Below are 23,308 nucleotides of genomic sequence, written 5' to 3'. Positions count from 1 at the left end.
CTTGTACTCCCTGTGCCTTCTTTCTCCGTGCAGTCCTTTGTTTTCCTTTTCCCTCCTACCCAAGAACATTCATTAAGGAAGAAAGCCCCAGTTAGTTCTTGCACTTCATTAGTCTTTTTGTTCATTTACTGTCATTCTCTTATGTTTCTCCAATTTGGGATTTAGCAATTTCAGTTTTGAAAACAGATAATAATATTTTCTTTGTGCTGAGAGTTAATGTTTTCATCATCTTAACAATAGTATGTCTATTTTAATATCAATCAGGAAAAACTCACAACTCTGTAACCCCTTCCTCCTATCTAAACCGTCTCGTTCCCTTTACTGCTAGGTTGTGTGCAGATGCTCAAATCCTCTGGACACATCAGTGAAAGAGAAAATATCAATGTTCTGCCATGTTGAACCTGAACAAGTAAGTAGAAATTCCTTTTCTACATAAATGATTTTTTGTTGCTAGTTGTCCTGAAGCCTCTTAATCAGTTTCATGAGGCTTCTTTTTATTTGACTATTCCCTAGAAGTGATAGATAGCCAGAGGCTCTGTGATTCGCCATTCCCTCCCTCTGGTGGTTCTCCAAATTTACTTGTACCTCTCCTGCTTCTCTCTCCCCACTCCTTGTATATTTATGCTTCAACCAAGCTGAATGTCTCTCGGCTCCCTGACACCCCACAATCTTTCTATTGTCTTTCTGTTGTGCTTTTGCACTTGGTAATTTGTCAGGAATCTGTGTCCCCCTCTGCCTGCTGGTCTGGCAGTGTCCTATTCATTTTCATCCTTCCGGGTCTTATTAGGACATAGTATTGTTCGAGATTTTCCTGCCAAACCTCCTTAACCTCAACCCTCAGAGTGAGTCACCTCCTTCTCTGGGCTGCCCATGTGTCTCACATGCTGGGGGTGAGAGTGTGTGTGTGTGTGTTTACTTTTACTGCTACATTATTTGAGGATCAAGAGACCAAGTGTGTGTGTGTGTGTGTGTATGTGTGTGTGTTTTCACTTTTACTGCTACATTATTTGAGGATCAACAGACCAAGTGTGTGTGTGTGCGTGTGCGTGTTTTCACTTTTACTGCTATATTATTTGAGGATCAAGAGACCAAGTGTGTGTGTGTATGTGTGTGTGTGTGTGCACGCACGTGTGTGTGTTTTCACTTTTACTGCTACATTATTTGAGGATCAAGAGACCAAGTGTGTGTGTGTGGGTGTGTATGTGTGTGTGTTTTCACTTTTACTGCTACATTATTTGAGGATCAAGAGACCAAGTGTGTGTGTGTATGTGTGTGTTTGTGTGCGCACGCACGTGTGTGTTTCCACTTTTACTGCTATATTATTTGAGGATCAAGAGACCAAGTGTGTGTGTGTGTTTTCACTTTTACTGCTACATTATTTGAGGATCAAGAGACCAAGTGTGTGTGTGTGTTTTCACTTTTACTGCTACATTATTTGAGGATCAAGAGACCAAGTGTGTGTGTGTGTGTGTGTGCGTGTGTGTGCATGTGTGTGTTTTCACTTTTACTGCTACATTATTTGAGGATTAAGAGACTAAGTGTGTGTGTGTGTGTGTGTGCGTGTGTGTTTTCACTTTTACTGCTACATTATTTGAGGATCAAGAGACCAAGCAGGAGAGCTCAGCTGGCCTAGCGAGGGGAGAATGAAACAGCACAGTTAAAATAAGAGCAACCCATTTATAAGACTGAGCATTATGGAGGCGACTGTAAGACAGTTAAAACCATTGGCCTGGCATTGGTGTGAATAGAACAAGAAAGAAGAAAGCTTTTGGTCACAGGGCCAGCTCTCCTCTCTTTGGTGGCTCAAGCCTCAGGGTCCTGTGATTACTGAACTGGGTGCTCCATCAAAGGGATTCTATTCATACTGAACACGTAGAACACAGAGTAATTTCAGTGTTCTCAACAGCCTTTTGTCATGCACCTTAAATATTTTAGATATTTCTGTTTTAGCAACTAGTGAAGGGAACTCAATTCTGTAGCAGAATAGGTAATTATTAAAATTATTCACAATTAAAAATATGACAAGTATTTCCATATTTAAATTTGAATTTCATCTCTTTTGCCTATTTTTTAAATTGGGCTGTTCATCTTCTTACTGAATTGTAAGAGTCCTTTATATAGTCTAAATACAAGTCTTTATCAGGTGTATGATTTGTACATATTTTCTCCCAGTCTGTGGCTTGTCTTTTCATTTTCTTCTGTGGCTTGTCTTTTCATTTTCTTAATAGTGTGTTTTGGAGCACAAAAGCTTTCAAATTTTGATGAAGTCCAGTTCATCCTTTTTTTTCTTTCATGGATTATGCTTTTGCTGTCATATCTAACTCTTTGCTTAACCAAGGTCATGATTTTCTTCTAAAAGTTTTACAGTTTTTGGTCTCACATGATCTAGTTTGAGTTAATTTTTTGTATAGTGTGAGGTGAAGGTTGATATTCATTTTTTTGCATGTGGATATCCAGTTGTCTCAGCCCCATTTGTTGAAAGGACTATCCTTTGATAATATTCTCTAATTTTCTTTGTAAAGGTACTTTCAGATTTATCTTCTTAAAGTTGTTATTTAAGATTTATTTATAGCTATTCATGATTTTTGTTATTATAGTGAATGGCATATTTTTTAAAATTATATTTCCTGATTAGATATGGCTCACATATAGGAAAACCTGTAGATGTCTGTGTATTGATCTGTAACCTAGCAAGCTTACTAAAATTTTATTAGTTCTGATGGTTAATCTAAATTCTCTTGGTTTTTATGGATGAACAGTGATATGCATCTAGTGGCAATTATTTCTTGTTTTCCAGTTCACATTTTTTTTCTTATCTAATTGTAATGGCTAATATCTCCAGTACCTTGTTGAATAGAAGTACTGATAGTGGCCATTCATGCCAAGTTCTGGACTTTAAATATTAAACATTAATATTAAATGTTAAACAATATATTTATTGTAGGGTTTTTTTTTTTTTTTTTTCCTTTTTGTCTTTTTTCGTGACCGGCAACGGATCGCAACCCTCAGTGTCGCGCCCGTACCGGGCCGGGACCGGCCACGGGATCACAACCCTCGGTGTTGCTCCCGCCCCTCGCTCAGCCAGTGAGCGGCCGGTCTGTATGTGGGATCCGAATCCTCAGTGGGAGCGCTACCGCGCTTCCCAATCGGCACACTATAGCAGTGTGCCACCGGGCCGGCCCTATTGTAGGGTTTTTATATTTTCAAAATTTCCCTAATATTCTTAATTTACCAAGAATTTTTATTATGAATTAGTTCTGAATTTTTATCATCTGCATCCACTGAGATGATTTTTTTTTTCTCCTTTAATCTGTTCTTGTGGTGAATTCCACTGTTAGATTTCCTAATGCAGTGGTTTTCAAACTTGGCCACACATTGGAATCACTTGGGGAGCTTTAAAAAATCCTGATGCCTGCCTTCCACTCTAATTTAAGTGGTCTGGGGTGAAGTGTGGGAGTTTGGATTTTCTAAGATCCCCTGAGTGATTCCAGTTTGCAGTTGAGGTTTAGAATCACTATTTTATTTTTGGTTTGTTTGTTTGTTTGTTTTGTCCTTTCTGAGACCGGCCGCACCGCGCTCAGCCAGTGAGCGCTGTGAGCACACCGGTCATCCCTATATAGGATCCGGTCATCCCTATATAGGATCCGAACCCGCAGCGGGAATGCTGCTGTGCTCCCAGCGCCTCACTCTCCCGAGTGCGCCACGGGCTCGGCCCGAGAATCACTGTTTGTAATTAAGCCATTTATGGACACCTGGGACAGGTCCTCCTTGATCATGATTTTTTTTAAAAAGTATGTGCCTTTTTTTTTTTAGGATTTTTGTGTTCGTGTTCGTAATAGATTGGCCACTAGTTTTCTATTATATTCTTTTTTTTTTTTAAAGATGACTGGTAAGGGGGTCTTAACCCTTGACTTGGTGTTGTCAGCACCACGCTCACCCAGCGAGCTAACCGGCCATCCCTATATAGGGATCCGAACCTGTGGCCTTGGTGTTCACACTCTCCCAAGTGAAGTGAGCCACGGGCCGGCCCTTCTATTGTATTCTTGAGTCATCTTTGGTAATTTACATTTTTCTAGAAAATTTTTCTGTTTTCAAATTCAGAATATTTTCACAAGGTCACATAGGTAGTAGGAGGATGTAAGCCCAGTTAGTTTTTCATTCATTTTTATTAAATATCTTGCTTTTTTTAAAACAGGTGATCTGTGTCCACGATGTCTCATCCATCTACCGAGTCCCCTTGTTACTAGAGGAGCAGGGGGTTGTAGATTATTTTCTCCGAAGACTTGACCTGCCTATTGAGAGGCAGCCACGAAAAATGCTGATGAAGTGGAAAGAGATGGCGGACAGGTTTGCCTCATGATGAGGGGCTGGGAGTTGCGGCCTTACTTCTCTCTTTTGTAGAGGTTCAGGGAATTCAGCTCTTGGTGAAGCATGTTAGCACTTCTGCTATCAGCTCATGTTAGGAAAGCTTTTAATGCTAAGAGATGTTCAGAATGTTAAGAAAAGATCTTAGCTGGCATGTGGTTGCGGCACAGATGGGGCATTCCTGGCATGGCTGGGCCAGGCCCTAGGCCCCCAGACAGTGAGTTCAGGATACATCCTGTCACTCTTGGCTCTTATTGACTAGAGTCAGCGCAAACAGGTGTCCCAGTGGCAGCAGGTGAGTGTGCATACCTGAAGCCCACATGAATGACTGATGAGGGCTGGAGCACTCCTGAGTGGCATCCCCCATATCTGAGCTGTGTTTGGGAATGTGCCACTCACCCCACACCAGAAAGGGATCAGCAGGAGTGTACTGCTGGCTTAACTAATTACTTGGAAGACCGTCCTACCACACTGCCTCCTCAGAAAGCTCTGTGATGCTCTTAGTGTCAGTGTCCGAGAACAATGGGTGTGCCTCATTGTAGCTGCAAAGTCAATGTGACGATTGCCAAGGGAGCACTCACTCCATCATCTGTGATATTTATTTTCCTTTTGACGTTGTCCCTTTCAGTGTTTTTCATTTACATGTAGCTTACAAAATGGCACAGTTTTATGATCCTTTTTTCATAAAACATTATAAACATTTTGCTCTGTTACTAATTGTACTTTACAATGAAAATTTTTAATAATTATGGGCTTTTCAATTGTGTGAATGTCCCATAATTTATTTGGCTCTTTCATCATCACATTAACTTTTGTGAATTGTCCATGTCTGTTAATTTTTTTGCCCTTTGAGATTTAAATTTTTTTCTTAAAAAAATTTGTGTGAGATTTTGAAACTGACTCTTTGTAACAGATTCTAAAATCCTACTTTCTTTCCAAAGCCTGCCCTGTTGATCTGAAAATTGCCTTCTCTTTACTGGTCTGTACACAGAATGCAGATAATACTTGCTCCCATTTTATTCTTCTCAGACATATTTTTCTTTTTGAAAAGCAGTTTTGATCTTATGATGGTGTGTATGTCATGAGATATAATCGGATGTTTCTTGACCTTTGTTTGGTAGATATGATCGCTTGCTGGAGACATGCTCTATTGCCCTGGTGGGCAAATACACCAAGTTCTCAGACTCCTACGCCTCTGTCATTAAAGCTCTGGAGCATTCTGCTCTGGCCATCAACCACAAACTGGAAATCAAAGTAAGGAGTGGTGGTGTAGGTACAGTCAAGGGTGACCAGGGAAGCATTCTCTATTCTTGTAAATGCTGCATGCCTATCTGCTTTATATTTTTGGAGCTCTGAGTTTCTTTTTAGGGATTAAAAAGATCTGTGGTTGGTTCCTGGCTTTGAGAAAACAGTAGAGCATTTTCAGGAAATAAGGAAGGAACACCAAAGTCAAGGATTTGGATCCCCATACCGGCCAGCCACCAAAAAAAAAAAAAGTGAAGGGAAGAGATGGTCAGAATGGAGGTTGAGGGAGACTGAATGCTTGGATCTGAATATGAGGTGGTCAAATAAAGTTGCCCTATGAGCCCTGGTGGACCAGAGGTACATTGCATAATTGATAGCACTCCCTAGAAAGCATTCTAGAGACCTGGTGGCTCTCGGACACTTAGCTGGCATGTCGGCTGCACCTGTAAAGTGGAATGATGATATCCACCTCGGAGAGCTGTGCAGTTTCTCTGAAATGTGTCCAGTCACCCAGCTGATGCCTGGAACATGGGTGGCACTCATGGTAGTTATCTGTGTTCTGGTCTGTGACATGGTGGGCAGAAGCTGAGCTGGTGGAATGTCAGGGCATTACCCTGCCTTGTCTCTACAGGTGGCAGTAGAGTGTCCAGGTTAAGACCTTGGATTCCAGGGATGGGTGGCCAGGACTCAAAGTTTGGCTCTCACCTGTGGGCTGTGTGACCCTGGACAGCTTACTAAACCCGCTCTTTGTGCTTCACTTTCATCTTTAAAAAGGGACAGTTACAGTACCTTCCTCCTAGGGTGTCTGTAAGAATTAAACAAGTTAACATAAAGTGCTGAGAACTGTGCCTGGCTTATTGTAAGTGCTATATGCAGTAGCTCTCTTTGGAAATCCTTCTACCTGTCCCCTTTATACCTTTTCCCAGATCACCAGCTGGAGCTTTTCAGCAAGAGATGAAAAGTTAGACGTGAAGTAGGAGCTCAGTGCTGAGAGCGTTAACCGGGGCCAGAACCGCGGCTGGACCCACCACTGGTGTTGGGTTTGCCTCTTATTCTCCAGGAGTTTATCAGCATGCGAATTTAATTTACTTTGTACTGGCAGACAGGTTCCTGCAGAACGACGTGATATACATGTTTTAAGAACTTGAGGATCCCGTTATATTGCTCTGACTTATTTTTTGCTAGTTCTTTCCATCGTTTATTTATTTTATCCACGTGGAGTTAGTCTGTGGTTACCATGTGTTAGATGGTAAAGATGAAGAGATGAATAAAAAGTCAACAGTCTCTGCCTTCAAGGAATGCTGAGTTTCTTAGGTACGAAGGGAGCATGCAGGAAGGAGGATGAAGGCAAGGTTCCTCAAGGAGGGGCCCCAAGTGGTTGGGGAGGATGGAGAAGATAGGAGGGAAGGGCATTCCTGACAGAGGCAGAGCATGTCCAAGGGCTTAGAGATGTGGAACAGCTGGGAACTTATTGGATGGAAAGTATGAATTGGAGGCTGTCTGCACACAGACCAGCGAGGGTCTATGCTCCAAAAAGCATTTCCTTTGAGTGCTCCATAAGCACTCAAAGGAATCAAAAAATTTCAGATTTTGGAGTATTTCGTTCTTTTTTTTTTTTTTTTTTTCCTGGCAGCTGGCTGGTACAGGGATCTGAACCCTTGACCTTGGTGTTGTAACACTGTGCTCTGTGGAGTATTTTGGATTTTGGATTTTGGGATTAGGGATGCTCAAACTGTGCATGAAAAGATGCTCAGTATCTTTAGTTGTCAGGGAAATAAATGCAAATGAAGTCACAATGAGATACCAACACGTACTCACTAGAGTGGCTGTGAGTGTTGGTGAGGGTGTGACACCTTGCTGCTGGGAATGTAAAATGGTACAACCATTTTAGAAAACAATCTGGTAGACATATGACCCAATAATTCCACTCCCAGACATTTACTCAAGAGAAACAAAAACATGTCTGCATAAAAACATTTTTATACAAATTGACAAATTATTCATAATAGCCCAAATCTGGAAACAACCCAAATGTTCATAACAAGTCAGTGGATAAATGTGCTGTGGTATATTTATACAGTGGAAACTACGCAGTAGTAAAAAGGAGCAAACTACTGATATACACAACAACATGGATGAATGTCAAAAACATACTGAGCAAAAGAAGCCACAAAAGGCTATGTACTGTTTGGCTCCATTTATATGAAGTTCTAGAAGTGGCAAAACTCATCTGTGGTGATAGATTTCAGGCTGGAGGTTGTCTGGGGTAGGAGGCAGGGAGGGAACTGTTTGCAGAGTGGCAGAGGGGATATTTTGGGATGACGGTAACTAATGTTCTATATTGTGATTGGGGTGGTGGCCACATCTTCATATGTATGTATGACAAAACTCATCAAAGTTATACTTAAAATGGTTGTATTTTATTATATGTAAATTATACTTCAGTATAGTTAAAAAAGAAAAAAACTATGTGGCATATGGGCTGGGAAGAGTGTCATTTGAACAGAACACTAGCATCTGCTCTAGTGGCTTAGCTGAGACAAGATCCTAAACAGATGGAGGACAGAGTGGATGGAGATGAATTTGGAAGTTAAATGATTTTGTAGGAAACTCTTGTATTTTAAAACTTTGTATTTAAAAAATTTTTAGTTATTATTAAATTTAAATATATTAAGCTTATCACTTTACAACCAAAATTAAGAAAGATGGATCATTGGTAATGTTGTGTAGAAACTATGAAAAGCATCGTCTGGGGTCATGAGCCTCTTTCTTTTCTCTCCTGTCTGCGTACTCCCCAGTACATTGATTCTACAGACTTGGAGTTGAGCACCTTACAAGAAGAGCCAGTGCGCTACCATGAAGCCTGGCAGAAGCTCTGCAGTGCTCAGTGAGTAGTCTGCTCTGCCTTTGTTTTCCAGGGTTTTGGGTGTGTTTTGATGAGCAAAGTCTTATGATTTCATGTGCTAGCAGTAGGTAATCTACCTGTTAAAATACTTTTTAATTATTGAATAGACTACACACTGTGTGATTTAAGCCTTACAAAAATACAGCTTATCAGTATAGCTGGATCTGAAGAAAACCTGTTCTAATTTTATTGATATTGTTTGCTGTACATATCTGTTAATGAAGCTTAAAGATTTTTCATCCAGAACATTTGATGAGTACCCATCGGTAGAGTCTCCTAAATTGTTTTTGGCAGCTGCTACTTATAATAGTAAAAAATTAGCAAGAATTTGTAGTTCACTAGAACTGTTCACTAGAACAGTAGATTATTAGAGGCACTCTTGAGACTCTTGGTTAGTGCAGCACACAGAGCTGATGGGGAACGGCTTCTTTCCTACTCAGGGGATCACTTTAAGCCACAAGGTAAAATAAATTGCATTTATGTTAATGTATGCTAAAAATTATGAACAACTCAGTGCTGGGGAAAAGTGCAGTAGCAGTATTACAATTATGCATAGCATCTTTTTTTTTCATTTATAGTAATAAGCATTTTCTCATGTTACCAAAAAAACTCCATGGTTTTGTATGCAGTTTCTGAGTTCATAGTTTTACATACAGCTCACTGACAGTCTTTAAATAAAACAGTCATAGTCCCAGTAGCAGAATATATGGGTAACTTCATGATATCAAAGTCTTGGCAGTGACTCCTTGGGTGCTTATTGGAAGCTGGGCTAGTGTAAAAGGGGAGCTGCCTGGTGGTTTGTTCTCTTGTGCAGTGGAGTGCTGGTTCCAGGAGGGTTTGGTGTTCGAGGAACGGAAGGAAAAATCCAAGCAATTGCCTGGGCTCGAAAACAGAAAAAGCCTTTTTTGGGTAAGGAGCCATGCAGCACGCTCTTCACTCTGACTAGGAAGACTGAGGAGAGGTGCCATGTGGGAGCCTGTAGGTAGACTGGGGAGATTACTGCAATGAAGTATGCATGGTGTCTTTCCAGACAGCAGCTCAACTAGAAGCCTTTTTGGTTCTCTTTGGGAGAAATTCAGACTCTTAAAATGGAAGGTTTATGCTTGTGAGGTAATGTAGATGTCATGGAATTTTGAGAGCATGAACTATCAGGAAGTCCTGGCCATTTAATGAACCCACCTGTTGGCAGTGCCCGTGAGGTGGAGTCTTACACCCTCCTCCCTTGGCACACCAGCTGTCTATAATTAGGCAAAGTGATGTTGGGTGCCTGCTGGTGCTACTGTAGGTTTTAGTAATTTTCAACTTGATCACTTGTAAATGAGAACTTAATGAGAGAGGGTAAGAAAACTTGAATTTTAAAGTACTGAATAGAACATTGCTTATTTCTAAAATTGGATAACTCTGCGAAACCCAGAATCTTTATGTACACTTAGACACAGTTTTTGAAATCTAATGCAGATTGAACATAATGGCAGAGAGTGCTTGGTTACAGCAGGAAGTTGAGCTTGTGATTATAATTCTGTGAACAAGCAGGACACAGTCTGTGTGGCAGGCTGGTGGGAAATGTAGGAGCTGCCTTTTCAATAGAGCTTCATTTGTTTCTCCCCTCCACCCGGAAGGTGTGTGCTTAGGAATGCAGTTGGCGGTGGTTGAATTTTCAAGAAATATGCTGGGATGGCAAGGTAAGTGCCTTGAGGAACTCAATGTGTAAGTTCCTGCTTACACATTTCCTGGAGGGCATGAAGCCTGTTGCATCTCAGGTGAGCAGGAGCTGAGGAGGACAGGCCTGCTTTCTCAGTACCTCAGGGCATGCCGTAAAGGGGCTACCTCGGTTACTGAGGTGCAGCGTGGCTCCTCCACAGGAAGGAGAGAGCACCACTGAGCATGCAGTCCTTGGGCTTTCTTCCCCCCGCACTTCCCATTCTTGAGGTTTTCTCACTTTGATCACCATGGCCATTATCCTGGAGCTGTGCCTGGCAAGAAGACCTTGGCCCAAGCGAGGTTCATGCAGTTATGAACTTGGGCTCTGGGGTTGTTAGACTTGGGCTAAAGTTCTGACTTTATCACTTATTATGGGTGATTTTAAGCAAATTACTTAGCCTCTCTGAGCCTCCATTTATAAAACAGGAGTAACAGTGGTACCAACTTCACATGGTTGTTAAGAGTTAAGTGAAATAATGCATGTAAATAGCTCCTAGCAGTACCTGGCAACTAGGAAGTGCTCAAATAATATCAGTTCTGTGCCCAGTTAATTGTGTATTACTATGTAGCAGACCATCCCCAAACTCAGGGCTTCCAACAGCAATGATTTATTATTTCTCAGTGTCCTGGGTCGACTAAGCAGGGTGGTTTTCTGGCCCATGTAGTATGTGTGAGATCACTCACTACTGCCTTGCATTTAGCTGTGTGCTCAGCCCAGCAAGGATGCTGACATGGTCTCTCCACATGGTGGCTCATCATTCAGCCCAGGCTGCTTCATACACATTGACCAACTGTCTTCCAAAATGACAGGCTCACTGTGCAAGCACTTATCGAGCTTGCCAATGTCCTGTTGCCAAAGCAAGCCATGAGGCCACTCCCTGAGTCACTCAGGGAGGATATAAATACTGGGAGTGTGTTTCATTGGGGCCACCGATGGGATAATCTGCCACAGCCCATTCATTCTGTAGCCTCACTGACAAATACTAGATTTTCAGAAAGACCTTATAAGTTCTATGAAAAATAAACAAAGCAACCTGAAGGAATATAAAAGCAGTCTGGCTTTACAAAGTATAACTGATTCTTCAATGGCTGGCTTGTGGTTAGGGCTGGGTTTCATTTCACCCGCTTTCTGAGAGACTGCTTCACAGTAACCCTGGGGGGACGGTGGCTGGGTTTGGTAGGCAGCATGCCCTTTAGTTCTGGCGTATAAGTCCTGGCAAGTGCTATCTTATCACTCTGTCACCCCAGAGCTGGCTTTCTGGGCTCTCTGGAACCATCCCTCTGCCTCCCACTTGGGTTCCCAGGTGGGTAGCTAACCTGGTGATGAGCTTACCCTTCAGTTGAGACTGAACCCTGGTTCAGGCCAGGAGGGGAACAGTACCTAGCATTCACACAGAAGGAACCAGACGTGCAGTACCAGGAACTTGGTCCTTTTCCTTTTAGTCTTTAGTGGTTTTGCTTGCAGTTAGACAGTAAGTTTAATAAAGGATAGAAAGGTTATTTGGGTTGAAATCAGTTAATTTCTGACTTAGCTACTGAGCAAGGCAATTGAGCAGGGCAATGTAGTAGATGCTGGAGATGAAAGAAACATAGAAGAAATAATGCGTACTTATCTTGGAGTGAATTGGAAACAAAAAGTAAAAAAATTAAGATGACAGTATAAGAACTGTCATAAAGATGCATTACCTAAATAAAGATTATTAGGTTATGCCTAATAAAGATTATAATAACCTAATTATATAAGATTATATAACCTAATAATCTTTAGGTAATGCCATTGGTTTTATGTCCCCCATTTTGTACAGCTGGGCTTCTCAGTTACAAATTTATCTTTTTTTTTTTTTTTTTTTTTTTAAAGATGACTGGTAAGGGGATCTTAACCCTTGACTTGGTGTCGTCAGCACCACGCTCAGCCAGTGAGCCAACCGGCCATCCCTATATGGGATCTGAACGCGGGGCCTTGGTGTTATCAGCACTGCACTCTCCCGAGTGAGCCACGGGCCGGCCTGAGAGTTACAAATTTAATAGAAAAAATTCACCTGTGTTTGTGTTGAGTATTTTATGTCTTAAAATTGCTGTCCCTAGTTTTTGTTTGAATGATTTTAAACTGAGGAGGGAAATTGTGATTTAGAGTATAGCAATGAAACTGGTAAATATTCAGTTTTGTTTGTAACTATTTTCATAACACAAGTATTTTAACTTTTCAGATGCCAATTCTACAGAGTTTGACCCTAAGACCAGTCATCCTGTGGTGAGTTGAGTGTTTGAATCTCCACAGGGCTTGGAAGGGTGTGGAAGGGGAATTTGTGAACATGATTGATGGTTAGAGGCAGGAATTGAGACCATTTGGGTCCATCCCAGAGAACCCTGAGGTCTTACACTTTCATATCTACTGGATAGGAAAAACTTCTACTTTTCATTGTGTAATTCCTCACTAATCTTTCCCAGTATAAATCTGAAAGTTTTTAAGACCAACTTAGAGGGATTCCTGATTAAAATAATTCTCCATCCCTGCTTCCCCCAGCTGCCAGGAACACTTTATAAATAATACTAATATGAAACACTTAGGTGCCAGCCATGTTCTCACCACTTTATATATTAATTCATGTAATCTCCAGCAACAGTCCTGGGAGGTAGGTTCATTATCAACTGCTGAGATATAGGACTGATTTGTTTAACAGTACCAGCTGCTTTTCCAGGCCAGCTCACCTCTCGTTACATCTCGTACTCTGCTGTGTTAAGACTCATGGGGCGGCAAAGCTTTTATTCATCTTTGAATCCCTAGCAGGGGTGACAAGCATGTGGAGGGCATTTATTTTTTTCAGCATTCAACAAATATTGAGTACCTATCTTTGCTAGGGACTGTTTTTGTCACTGAGGACACTGTGATAAACTGGACAAAGTTCTTGATCTCACGGTACTTAGACAGCATCAATATATGTTTGTTGACCTGAAATTGAACTCACTAATACTAAGACCTCAGGAGGAGAAGAACAAAGGTTTTGAAGCATGGGATTTTGCAGTGGGCTGGAGCAGTACACAGAGGAGGCCTTGGAGGTGAGGAGGTACTCAGGAGCACTGGGCTGAGAGGTGAGCTGGACCGTTCCTGCTGGGGTGCCACCGCCCACCCGTTCCATAGATGCTTGCTAAGCTCCGAGTGGGTGCTAGCCCTGCATCCTGTGCCTTTAAGAAACTCATCAGGTTGATGGAGGAGAGAGACATGTTGTAACGTACCTAGTCATGTATCCATGCTACTGTAATAGTCTTTCTTAGAATGTGCTATGCCCAGTAGCACTTACAGTCCAAAATGCTGGGGCAGAAACAGCCAACAGAGGGAGTAGCTGTGTCTGTTCCTGCAGATCATGAGGACAAGCTGAAGGATTGAACCCCTGCCCAACAAAGATTAAAAAATGATTATTGGGAGGCATTTTCCCTTGTGACAAAAGATGGTCTTATATGGAAAGGCTGGAGAATTTGAACCTACTCACAGGCTTGTTCCATTCAGTGAAGGAGGTCTGTCTCTTAACAGAAACAGAGTTTGGTAGTCCGTGTTTGTTTTTTGAACATCTCCAGGTCATAGACATGCCAGAACACAATCCTGGGCAGATGGGCGGAACCATGAGGCTGGGCAAGAGGAGAACCCTGTTCCAGACCAAGAACTCAGTCATGAGTAAGAGCTGCCTTGTACTGGCTCAGCCTTCGGCTCAGCATATCCAGGACACGTGTCTTAGGGTGATCCCATGGCTCCGAAGAGCCAGGCTGGCTTTTTTTGTTTTTTTTTTCTTGCTTTTGAAGTTCTTTTTTCTCCTCTTATTCATGTTCTTTTAGGATGCACTGTAATAGCCAGAGAAGTGGTGTGAGTCTTACAAAGGTCACCAGCAGTGCAGTCAGGGGCCTAGGCTGTGGACAACTCAACACAATGAGGCAGTTAGGTTAAATTCATTGTAATCTGTTACCTTCCTACATTATTAACTCAAACCATATGAAATTGCTGATATTTGACAATTTTTGTCCCACAAAAATGGCAGTTTCATATGGTTCAACCTAAATAGATTTTATTCTAACCAAGTACTAATAGGTGCTCAAGATTTAGGGGAAATTGCAGGAGGAAAATATTTAAGAAAATTACTTTATTAGATTTTTTTTCCATTGCCCTCTGGGAAAATTCTGCCGTTAATCTGTTAGCAGAGGCACCCTTGTGTCTGTCTAGGGGTTCTGTAGCAGCACAGTTTGAGAGTCACTTGAGAACATGATCATCAAGTCCTTTCAACTCTTTTTTTTGTCTTTTTTCGTGTCCGGCAACGGATCGCAACCCTCAGTGTCGCGCCCGTACCGGACCGGGACCGGCAACGGGATCGCAACCCTCGGTGTTGCTCCCACACCTCGCTCAGCCAGTGAGCGGGAACCGGTCTGTATGTGGGATCCGAACCCTCGTCGGGAGCGCCACCGCGCTCCCAAGCGGCGCACTGTAGCAGTGCGCCACCGGGCCGGCCCAAGTCCTTTCAACTCTTATGTCCTGTGGATTTGGGGATCTCACTAGGCAACCTTGAATAAGTCAGTAAAGCAGCCCATTTGCAAATGCAGCATTGGTTACCGTGAAGCCACCAGAGGCTAATGACCTTTGATGACTGTGACTTGAATTGCTCTTAAAATGTCTCCCTTTCCCACATTAGTCTCGGTGCCTTGGCCATTTGGTATATCCCAGTTTGTTTTCCAAGGCAGTTTCCAGTAGCAGAGGGCTTTGTACTTTAGCAATCATGTGTTTGAGGGTGGTGGCGAAAGTCTGTTTTTGTTACAGCTTTCCTTAGTGTGGTCAGAAAGAATCAAAAGCCCAAGTATTAGTCTATATTGTGCTGTTAAGATCTGGTGACTGGTTGGTGGAATCATGGAAATAGCCTTCAGGAGACCTGGCTGTGTAGCTGATAAAAAGTAAATTGGAAAGCAGGATATGGTTGTGAGTAGATTATTTTGTAAAATAGGAATTCTTTACATCCAACATGTTCAATTTTTTTTGCCAGGGAAACTCTATGGAGATGTAGATTACTTGGAAGAGAGGCATCGCCACAGATTTGAGGTGAGGATTTGCGCTTTCTCCTTTCTTTTACTTTGGAAAGACCATAAGCTGAGAGGCTAACAAAATTATTTTTCATGCTTCAACAGGTGAATCCAGTCTTGAAAAAGTGTTTGGAAGAGCAAGGCTTGAAGTTTGTTGGCCAAGATGTTGAGGGAGAGAGAATGGAAATTGTGGAGTTGGAAGGTGATTATTTTGGAGGCTGGCTAGTTAGTGCACTTGCTGAGAGGGTGGTGTTGGCAGTTGTATTTGATGAAAAACTTAAGATTTTCTTGGCATGTGGGAAAATACAAAATGAGTGTCATTGCTCCTGACTTGACAGAATTAGGAAGCAGTGCTGTCTTGGGAGGGAAAGGGTCTTGGTGAATGAGGGGTCTCGAGCTCTGAGAAGCTCATCCTCCAACATGGCCTTCTTTGGGCAGCTGTTTAACCACTGGCCTTAGTTCCTCCTCCAAAATGAGAGGTTGCACTTTGGTGCTAAACCCCCTTTAGCTCTCACCTGAATTGCATGACTCAGTTGGCGGAAGTCAAGGGAGCCCGGGGTGAGTGGTGTGATCTAGAAGGAGGCCCTTTCAGCTGGGAGGGACCAGCAGTGTTGGGAGAGGGCTTCAAATCTCTCGTGCTTTGGGGTTGCCTTTACCTGGAGTCAATCAAAGAAGTCACTTTCAAATAATTTTAGGGTCTGTGGAAATGTGAAACATTTAACAAGATTTTCTCTCCGCTTTTACGTTGTACACATACATGATACTATTTCTTTTGAATTTGTGTTTCAGATCATCCTTTTTTCGTTGGGGTTCAGTACCACCCTGAGTTCCTGTCGAGACCTATCAAGCCCTCCCCCCCATACTTTGGCCTCCTCTTGGCCTCTGTGGGGCGACTCCCGCATTACCTCCAGAAAGGCTGCAGGCTCTCGCCCAGGTGGGGGCTCTCTGCTTCAGTAATCAACTCATCTCCTCTAGTCCTTTAAGTGGTCACTGGTTCATTACAGTGAGGTGTCACAATCAGTCATAAGAAAAAGCCACAGGTGCTTGGGATAGGTGTCCTTGGAGGGGTGTCACATGTTCCTTCTCATGTTCACACACAGGTTTCCTCTCTGCAGCACCGGAGTTCCAGTGATGCTGACCAGATTGCGTTTGGCATAGGACCCTCTGGTCCATGTTAAGGGGAACTATGGTTTTTCACGGGGAATAGGCCATGACCTGGGTGGGTTTATACCTCATTGTTACCTTTATTTGAAACCAGTTACTCTGAGTTGGTGGTTAGGGTATCAGTGAAGTATAAATGGAATGTATATCTTTTGTAGCTAGAGGAAAATCCCTTTACAGCCTCATGCTAAATATATTACGTAGTAAGGAGTCTTTCTGATTTCTGCTGTGTGCAGACAAGGGTCTCTGTAGTAGTAGTGGCTTCAGAAATAGGGATTAAAGTGAGTTTTTGGTGGAAGATAATGATTCATCTAAATTCTACAGGGACACCTATAGTGACAGAAGTGGAAGCAGCTCCCCTGACTCTGAAATCACTGAATTGAAGTTTCCATCAATAAATCATGACTGATCTGGTAAAGTAAGTGACATGTTTAAGCTTCAGTTGAAAAAAAAATGGTGATAACATACTGGGATTGCAAAAATATCATGAAAGTTTATGCTGAAAATCTTTATCTGCCAGAGAATGAAAGTGATGAGGTCACAAAATTGATGACTTCTTCTCTAAGTTACAGCACACCCATCTCCTCTGCTTTGGGGGCTGTAGTGGGGGGGGTACCAGTCACTAGGCAGTTGTCTCTTTACCGATTGCTATAATTAGGTGCCAATCTTACCATTCTGGTGGGACTGGATGCTTAGACTCTGTTGTTTCACATAACCACAGACTTGGAGATCTTGAAGGAGGTGACAGGTATGACAATACATCATTTGTCAGTTTTTCAGCACCTCAAGCTTTCATCAGGAAGTGCTTTAAAACCAATACTGCTTGTAAAACAGTATTGTGTTGATTGCTGCTTATTCTGGAAATGCTTTAAAATTCAAACAATTTTGGAACAGACTTTGAATGTTTGTCTTTATGGTTTTCTAAGTTTATAAAGTGCAATAATTGTGGGCACTGCCATGATTTGAAAAGTCCTTTATGATAACCAAGTGGACTGTGTTGGCAGAAATACAGTCTATGGTGAGGGTACCAGAAGGGGTGAAGTGTCAGTCAGGAATATGTGGGGTCTGAAAGGAGAACCAGGGATGTGGGTGTGGTGCCCTGAGGCTCTTTCCCTGAGGCATGGGCAGATGGCCCTCCCTGATCCTGTGTACAACGTGTTCACCACCACTGGGCCTCTGGTGCTGGTCCGGTGCTTGTCCGATATGATCATGACCATTTCCCCTTTTGCCTTGGCTGATTGGCCACCTGACCTGTGATAATCTTCAGTAAGTGGGCAGGCATGAGAAGTAAGTTAGTGTCAAGAGGAGGCCTTGGTTCTCACTCCATGCCAGGTAAGCATTTAACACAAATGGATTCATTAATTCTGAGAAAATAGTTTGCTGTTGGCTGTTTGACAGTCTAAGAAACTGATATAAGGGCCGGCCCGTGGTTCACTTGGGAGAGTGTGGTGCTGACAACATCAAGGCCATGGGTTCGGATCCCTATAGGGATGGCCCGTCCACTCACTTAGGAGAGCGTGGTGCTGACAACCCCAAGCCAAGGGTTAAGATCCCCTTACTGGTCATCTTTTAAAAAAAAAGAAAAGAAACTGATATAAAGAGAAAGGAAACTTTAACAGTAAAGGAGGCAGATAGTTGCTCAACTATATGGAATTTCTGACTGCCTCACAAATGGAGAATTGCTTGTCGACACTGTTAAGAGGTGGGGTGCTCTGGAAAAAGAATGCTTGTATAGGGGCAGAGGTATAATTCGATAAGCGATCTTGAAAATGTATGATTCTGTGGGAATTACCAGTTTAGCTTCCAATTATTCCTATTGGCTCCTACTACTGTTCTGCCATGAAAAACAAGCATAGCTTCCTATGGCAGCTGATAAAAATTCTAACTTTTCTACTTTAATATGCATCATTTAATTGCTAAAAAATTCTTTTTTGAACAGGAATGATTCTTCAAGAGAGCCTTCAAACTTTGAGTTTACAGCTTTGATTTTACACTCGGCTTTTGACACTTCCTTTAAATTATGTTTTTATTAAGATTATTTTATTATGGGGTAAATGTATTTGGAAAACTCTGTCACTTGCATGTTCCATCACGTATTCTGGCTCCTTCTACATGATGTGCTGCATGTTGTGCGACCCTCTCCTTTGCAGTTCTTGGGTTTCTAAGAGGAAAAGTGGAACATCTGGACAGGAACTGATGATGGATGGGGCCAGCAGAGTGCCCCATTGATCTCCTTGTTTCTCCAACTACCTCGCGTCATTGTGGATTCGAGTGCATTGCCTGTTGCTGTCCCTTGGACATCTAGACCGTTATAAAGTGTGCCATGTGGATTTAACAAGCGCAGAAAGATACTTTTAGCTTATAACACTTGGTGCTGGTAACCTGTGGGTGTTGCTTGCCACTGCCACTAAGAGCAGTGAAGCCGGAGACAAATCTCATTAGTGCCCTGAGTTGGGACTCGGTGCCAACTGTGGCTGGTCCTCGTTGTCCAAAGGGATGGTCAGTTTGGTGTCATGTGAAACAGCAAGAAATCTGTCTCTGAAGTGTGATTTTAAAATCCCCGCGCCTCTGGCTGCGCTTCCTATTCCTGGGGTTGGGAAACACTCCTTGCATCAAGGGGTCACTTGAAGAAGAACAAAGAATCTTTTGGGGAATCTGCCTCTAAAACCCTCTCATATATAGACAGCTTTGACTTGAGGGTACTTTTTTCTTCCAGGACGGTGTTACTGCAATTAAAATGCAATATGAAAAGCTATTTTCTTAATGTGACGTAATAATAGCCACAGCCACGTGCCTACTATATTCTGGCTGGACTTGATGTGTGCTCTAACTTAAGAAATAAATAATGCAGAACGTGACACATGCTTTGTCATTCTCTTTATGTTGTTGGCCGGATGCAAAATGTCTGAGCACGATGCTGGGCATGCCTGTGTTCAGTCACCTGAGCTGTGGGTGTCAGGCTCTCCTCCTGGTGAGCAGCCTCAGGTGAACAGTCTGATAGTTTGTTTAAACACTAAGAGATGAGCTTTTCTTTTTAATAGGAACCAGAATTTTGAAAAGGCTTCAAATATAGGTTCTCAGCAATAAAGAGAGATAAAAAGAATGGGTGCTGAGTTTGCTGCTTGGTGTTGAGCAAGGAGAGGAGGAAACATGTTGTTTTTGATGGAAATCCTTTCCTCTGCTGGGCACTGGACTTGGGGACCTCACATGCCTAGCCAGGGAGTGGCAGACCAAAGACTGTGTCTGCCACAGGATTGTTTTATCCCCCAGCTGTCCCTCCACCCTCAGCCTTCTGAGTCAAAGGTCACTGTCCCAAGTCGTTTTTCCTCCAAAATGAAATGGTGAGGTGTTGGTGGTGTTGGCGCCCACCCATCCTCTGGCCCCTGAACACACCTACTTACGGACGAGCCGGCCCCTCAGCAAGGTGTGGCTGAGCAGGGTCTCAGATCTCAGACTGGCATGCTTATCAGTAGTATCAGCCTTGACTCATTGAAATTTGAGAAATGGGGGGTTGAAGAGGAAAATGTTTCTCTCTCAGCATTTGGCCCAGCTCCTACGATAGAGAGATCCAGAAAGGAATTTGGCTCGCTTTTATCCTCCCGCTCATTAGTCCAAGGCCACTGTCACCCTTGAGGCCTAGAAGCCGGTGTCTTGCTTCCTGACCAAAGCCAGCTGCTGTTGTGTACCTCTGTTTTTCACAGACTGAAATAAATAGCTTCACTTACACAGCTCTTCACACTTGTCTTGGTACTGTGAATGTGGCTGATTGAGCACAATTCTAACACCGTTCCAACCTGGTCGCCCCATCACACAGTCTTCAGTTTTTAAAAAAACCATTCCCCAAACTCAGGGTGTGACATACTCATTGGGGACAGCTCCTTCCAACAGGGACGACTTGGTTAGTGGTGGAGTGGTTTGAAAAAGCCTCCTCACAGTCTTGTTTCTGCCCCGCCTTTAAGATGGCCTCAACTGGCCAATTGTCAAGTGCTGGATGCTCGCATAACCCTTCTGAGACCCCAAATGGCTCTCCAGGGCTTGAGAAGCCCAACCTGCTCCACCACCCAGGCTGTAGCAGACAGAACAGTACCAGGCACAGGGGCCAAAGCTAGGCTGCACAAGAGGGTGACCTTCCAAGCCCAGTGTCTGCTGACCAGCTCCTGGAGGCTTCTCCCTGTGGGGAGGAAACCTGGTCATATTTCTCCTGTGTCCTTACAATAAACTTCCAGGTTATCCAAGCAGGTTCTCAGCAGTCTGGAGCAGCTGAACTAAAGCTGGTCTTCACCTCGCCTTTTTAGAAACTGGCTATTTCCCAAAAAAAGCATTTCTGAGGATTATGATGCCTGGACTAGCATTTAGCCTGGTGCCTGGGATGTGGAAGGTGTTCAGAAATGCTGCTCCTCTGACTTCCTGAGTAAAGAATTCTTTGTGTAGTTCTCAAGCAGTCTTAGTGACCCTGGGGCAGCTCAGTGGGTGAGTAACAGGAGTCTGGGAACCTGTCATGATACATGCATCTGTTACCACGTTTGATTCCTATAACCCACGTGAGTGGTAGCCAAGGCAGGGGTTGTATCCTGGTTGATACCTGGGAAAACCAGGTCTCTGCAGTTCTAGGAGATGTTGCCTTGCTGGTGAATGGAGGCATTGGGGTTCCAAAGCTGTTCTCTTCTGTCTACACCATGGATGTGGCCATGGGTCTCTAGACCAAAGAAGTGAGAGGGGATCTACTGAAGTGTGTGCCATGGAACCCCAGTAATGTGAAATGCCCTGTTTAACAAGCTTCCAGCATTTTCTGGTAGTTCAGACCCAAAATTTAGGAGTGTCCTTGATTGTTTTATCAGCAGATATTTATTAGGTATCTACCACATGCCAGCTGTACTTTTAGGTTCTGAACATAACAGCAGTGAACAACACAGACCCAAATCCCTGCCCCCGGAGCATGTGCTTTAATCAGGGAAACACCAAATAAAACCTACAGAGGGTAACAGTGCTATGGAGCAAAAAGATGGATGCAGAAAGGGAGGGAATGGAAGCACAGGGGAGGGTATAATTTAAAACAGTGGGTAGGCAAGCTGAACACACATTTGAAGGTGGAGAGGAGAGGAAATCTGAGTCATGCAGCTATCTAGAGGAAGAGTGTTCCAGGCAGGAGGAGCAGCTAGGGCAAAGACCCTGAGGCAGGAGTGCTCCTGAAACAAGTTAGTCAGCACAGCTGGAACGGCTTGTGCAGGGGCAGGACTCGAGGCCAGATGGGCTAGGCCGTGGAGAACTGTGTAGGTCACTGTTCGGGCTTTGCTCTTGGTGTGGTGGGGAGCTTGGAGAGCTTTGAGCACAGGCACAGCATGATCAGACTCTGGCTTTCCAGTCTCTGGCTCAGCTGGAGATGGCGAGGGAAACGGCCAGAGCAGGAATCCTCTTCAGTGGCTGGAGGGGGTTTGGAATGGAAGTCAGACCCTTCCTGTGTCATGGCCGGCAGAGACACAGGACACTGGCCTGAGGACAAAATGCCTTTGCCCCTGCCCACTGTCACTATCTTAGGAGTGAAGAACTGAAGCAAAGAGGCAAAGCACTTTGCCCCAAGGCACCTGGTCTTTAAGATAGAGCTGGACTGGAGCCTGGCCATCCAGGCTTCTTTCCCCCAAAGCTTTGTGTGGTAGGAGCCCAGGGTTGGCTCTGTCTCCTGGACAGAAGTGGGCTGGGATTGGGACTCGACCCAGTAGCATCTAACCGGCAGACCAAGTGTCCTAGAAATAACCATTCTTGCCCCAGGAGCATTTAATTTATTAGGGAGCATTGGTAATCCCAAGTTCCAGCAAGTCAGGGTTGGGGGCTGCAGGGTGGCCTGTTTGCCCTGTAACCACAGTTACCAACTATGCCTCACCATCTGGGAGGGGCTTTTCCAAGATGACAAATTCTTTTCTGGCACTGTCTAGCTAACTGGAGTCATAGACCCCAGCCTGGGAAAAATGAGCATTTTAGGAAGAGGGACAGCCCCTTACAGCTCAGCCCTAGAGTAACTCTGGCCAAGTTTTTTACAAGTTCTTTCTGAGAGTAAGATTCCTTGGGGGTCGTGCTGAGAGCAATTTCTTAGCCACATGGACTGGGATCTGCTGAGGGTAGAAGCCATGTGGGCACCAGCTGTGTGCAGTGTTGGAAAGAGGAAACTAGAGCTCCTGTCCACCACTGAGCAGCCCAGATGGGTTTTATTGGTAAGACTTAGATTCAAATAGGAAATCGCTGCATCTCCCTGTGGAGAGCGCTGCACTGTCCTCCCTGCTCACTGGGGCCATCACAGGACGCAGCAGGTGCAGGAGATGGGCCAGGGCCGCTGCAGCTGCTGCTGGAGCTGCTCCTTCTCCACCGTCAACACCTTCACCTTCTCCTTCAGATCGTCCAGCTCTCCCATCCACTTCTGGGGGACATCATAGAAACAGATGGCCGAGCTGCCATTACCTCAGGCCTGTCCATCCTCCACCTGGGGTTGAACTGATGGAGGAAGGCAAGACCCAGAGAGTCTGGGGGACCTCCCAGCTAGGTGGGGAAGCTGAGTCCCTTGGCCTTGCTGCAACCTCTGACCAAACAGCTCTGGGGTCTGGAGGGAAGCTGCCACCATGCCGAACCCTGGCCACATCCTTTCCCCACTCTGTCAGCCTCCCTCACCTGCTGTTTTTCCACCAACTGATGTTCCCTTCTTGAAAAGGTTTTTCCTTGGGACTGTGTCTAGCACTCCCCTACCCCCTGTTTTGGGGGTCTCCCCTAAAGTGCAGTCCAGTCCTCTGGATTTCTTGTAACTTCCCTATATTCTAATCTCCCCACTCCCTCAGCCACTCAAGGATTGAATGCTTTAATGACCCGAGGCGGGGGTGGGGGGGGCAGTAG

The 23,308-nt window shown here is 43.9% G+C and overlaps 2 protein-coding genes across 4 annotated transcripts in view; one reads left to right on the top strand and one right to left on the bottom strand.

Annotated features, from left to right (window-relative positions):
- Window positions 1-19,292, top strand: part of CTPS1 (CTP synthase 1) — a 31,188-nt gene extending 11,896 nt beyond the window's left edge. For 2 of the 3 annotated variants that reach the window (XM_008580659.1, XM_008580657.1), the window contains exons 7-19: window positions 329-409; window positions 4,196-4,347; window positions 5,487-5,619; window positions 8,409-8,497; window positions 9,330-9,424; window positions 10,135-10,197; window positions 12,424-12,467; window positions 13,790-13,886; window positions 15,235-15,290; window positions 15,377-15,473; window positions 16,061-16,205; window positions 16,757-16,850; window positions 18,372-19,292. In XM_008580659.1, coding sequence (XP_008578881.1) covers window positions 329-409; window positions 4,196-4,347; window positions 5,487-5,619; window positions 8,409-8,497; window positions 9,330-9,424; window positions 10,135-10,197; window positions 12,424-12,467; window positions 13,790-13,886; window positions 15,235-15,290; window positions 15,377-15,473; window positions 16,061-16,205; window positions 16,757-16,841 — 1,137 coding nt within the window. In that variant the 3' untranslated portion in view covers window positions 16,842-16,850; window positions 18,372-19,292. The remainder of the gene's footprint in view (window positions 1-328; window positions 410-4,195; window positions 4,348-5,486; window positions 5,620-8,408; window positions 8,498-9,329; window positions 9,425-10,134; window positions 10,198-12,423; window positions 12,468-13,789; window positions 13,887-15,234; window positions 15,291-15,376; window positions 15,474-16,060; window positions 16,206-16,756; window positions 16,851-18,371) is intronic. The other variant, XM_008580658.1, reaches the window with a different exon arrangement.
- Window positions 19,293-21,258: 1,966 nt separating this feature from the next.
- Window positions 21,259-23,308, bottom strand: part of SLFNL1 (schlafen-like 1) — a 5,652-nt gene continuing 3,602 nt past the window's right edge. Inside the window, exon 4 of the mRNA XM_008580656.1 lies at window positions 21,259-22,841. Within this exon, the coding sequence (XP_008578878.1) occupies window positions 22,719-22,841 (123 nt within the window). The 3' untranslated portion in view covers window positions 21,259-22,718. The remainder of the gene's footprint in view (window positions 22,842-23,308) is intronic.

The sequence above is a fragment of the Galeopterus variegatus genome, unplaced genomic scaffold (assembly GCF_000696425.1).
Source record: "Galeopterus variegatus unplaced genomic scaffold, G_variegatus-3.0.2 Scaffold2141, whole genome shotgun sequence".
Lineage (NCBI taxonomy): Eukaryota > Metazoa > Chordata > Mammalia > Dermoptera > Cynocephalidae > Galeopterus > Galeopterus variegatus.
Note: the sequence above shows the minus strand (reverse complement) of the source record. Positions and strands in the feature narration are given on the sequence as shown.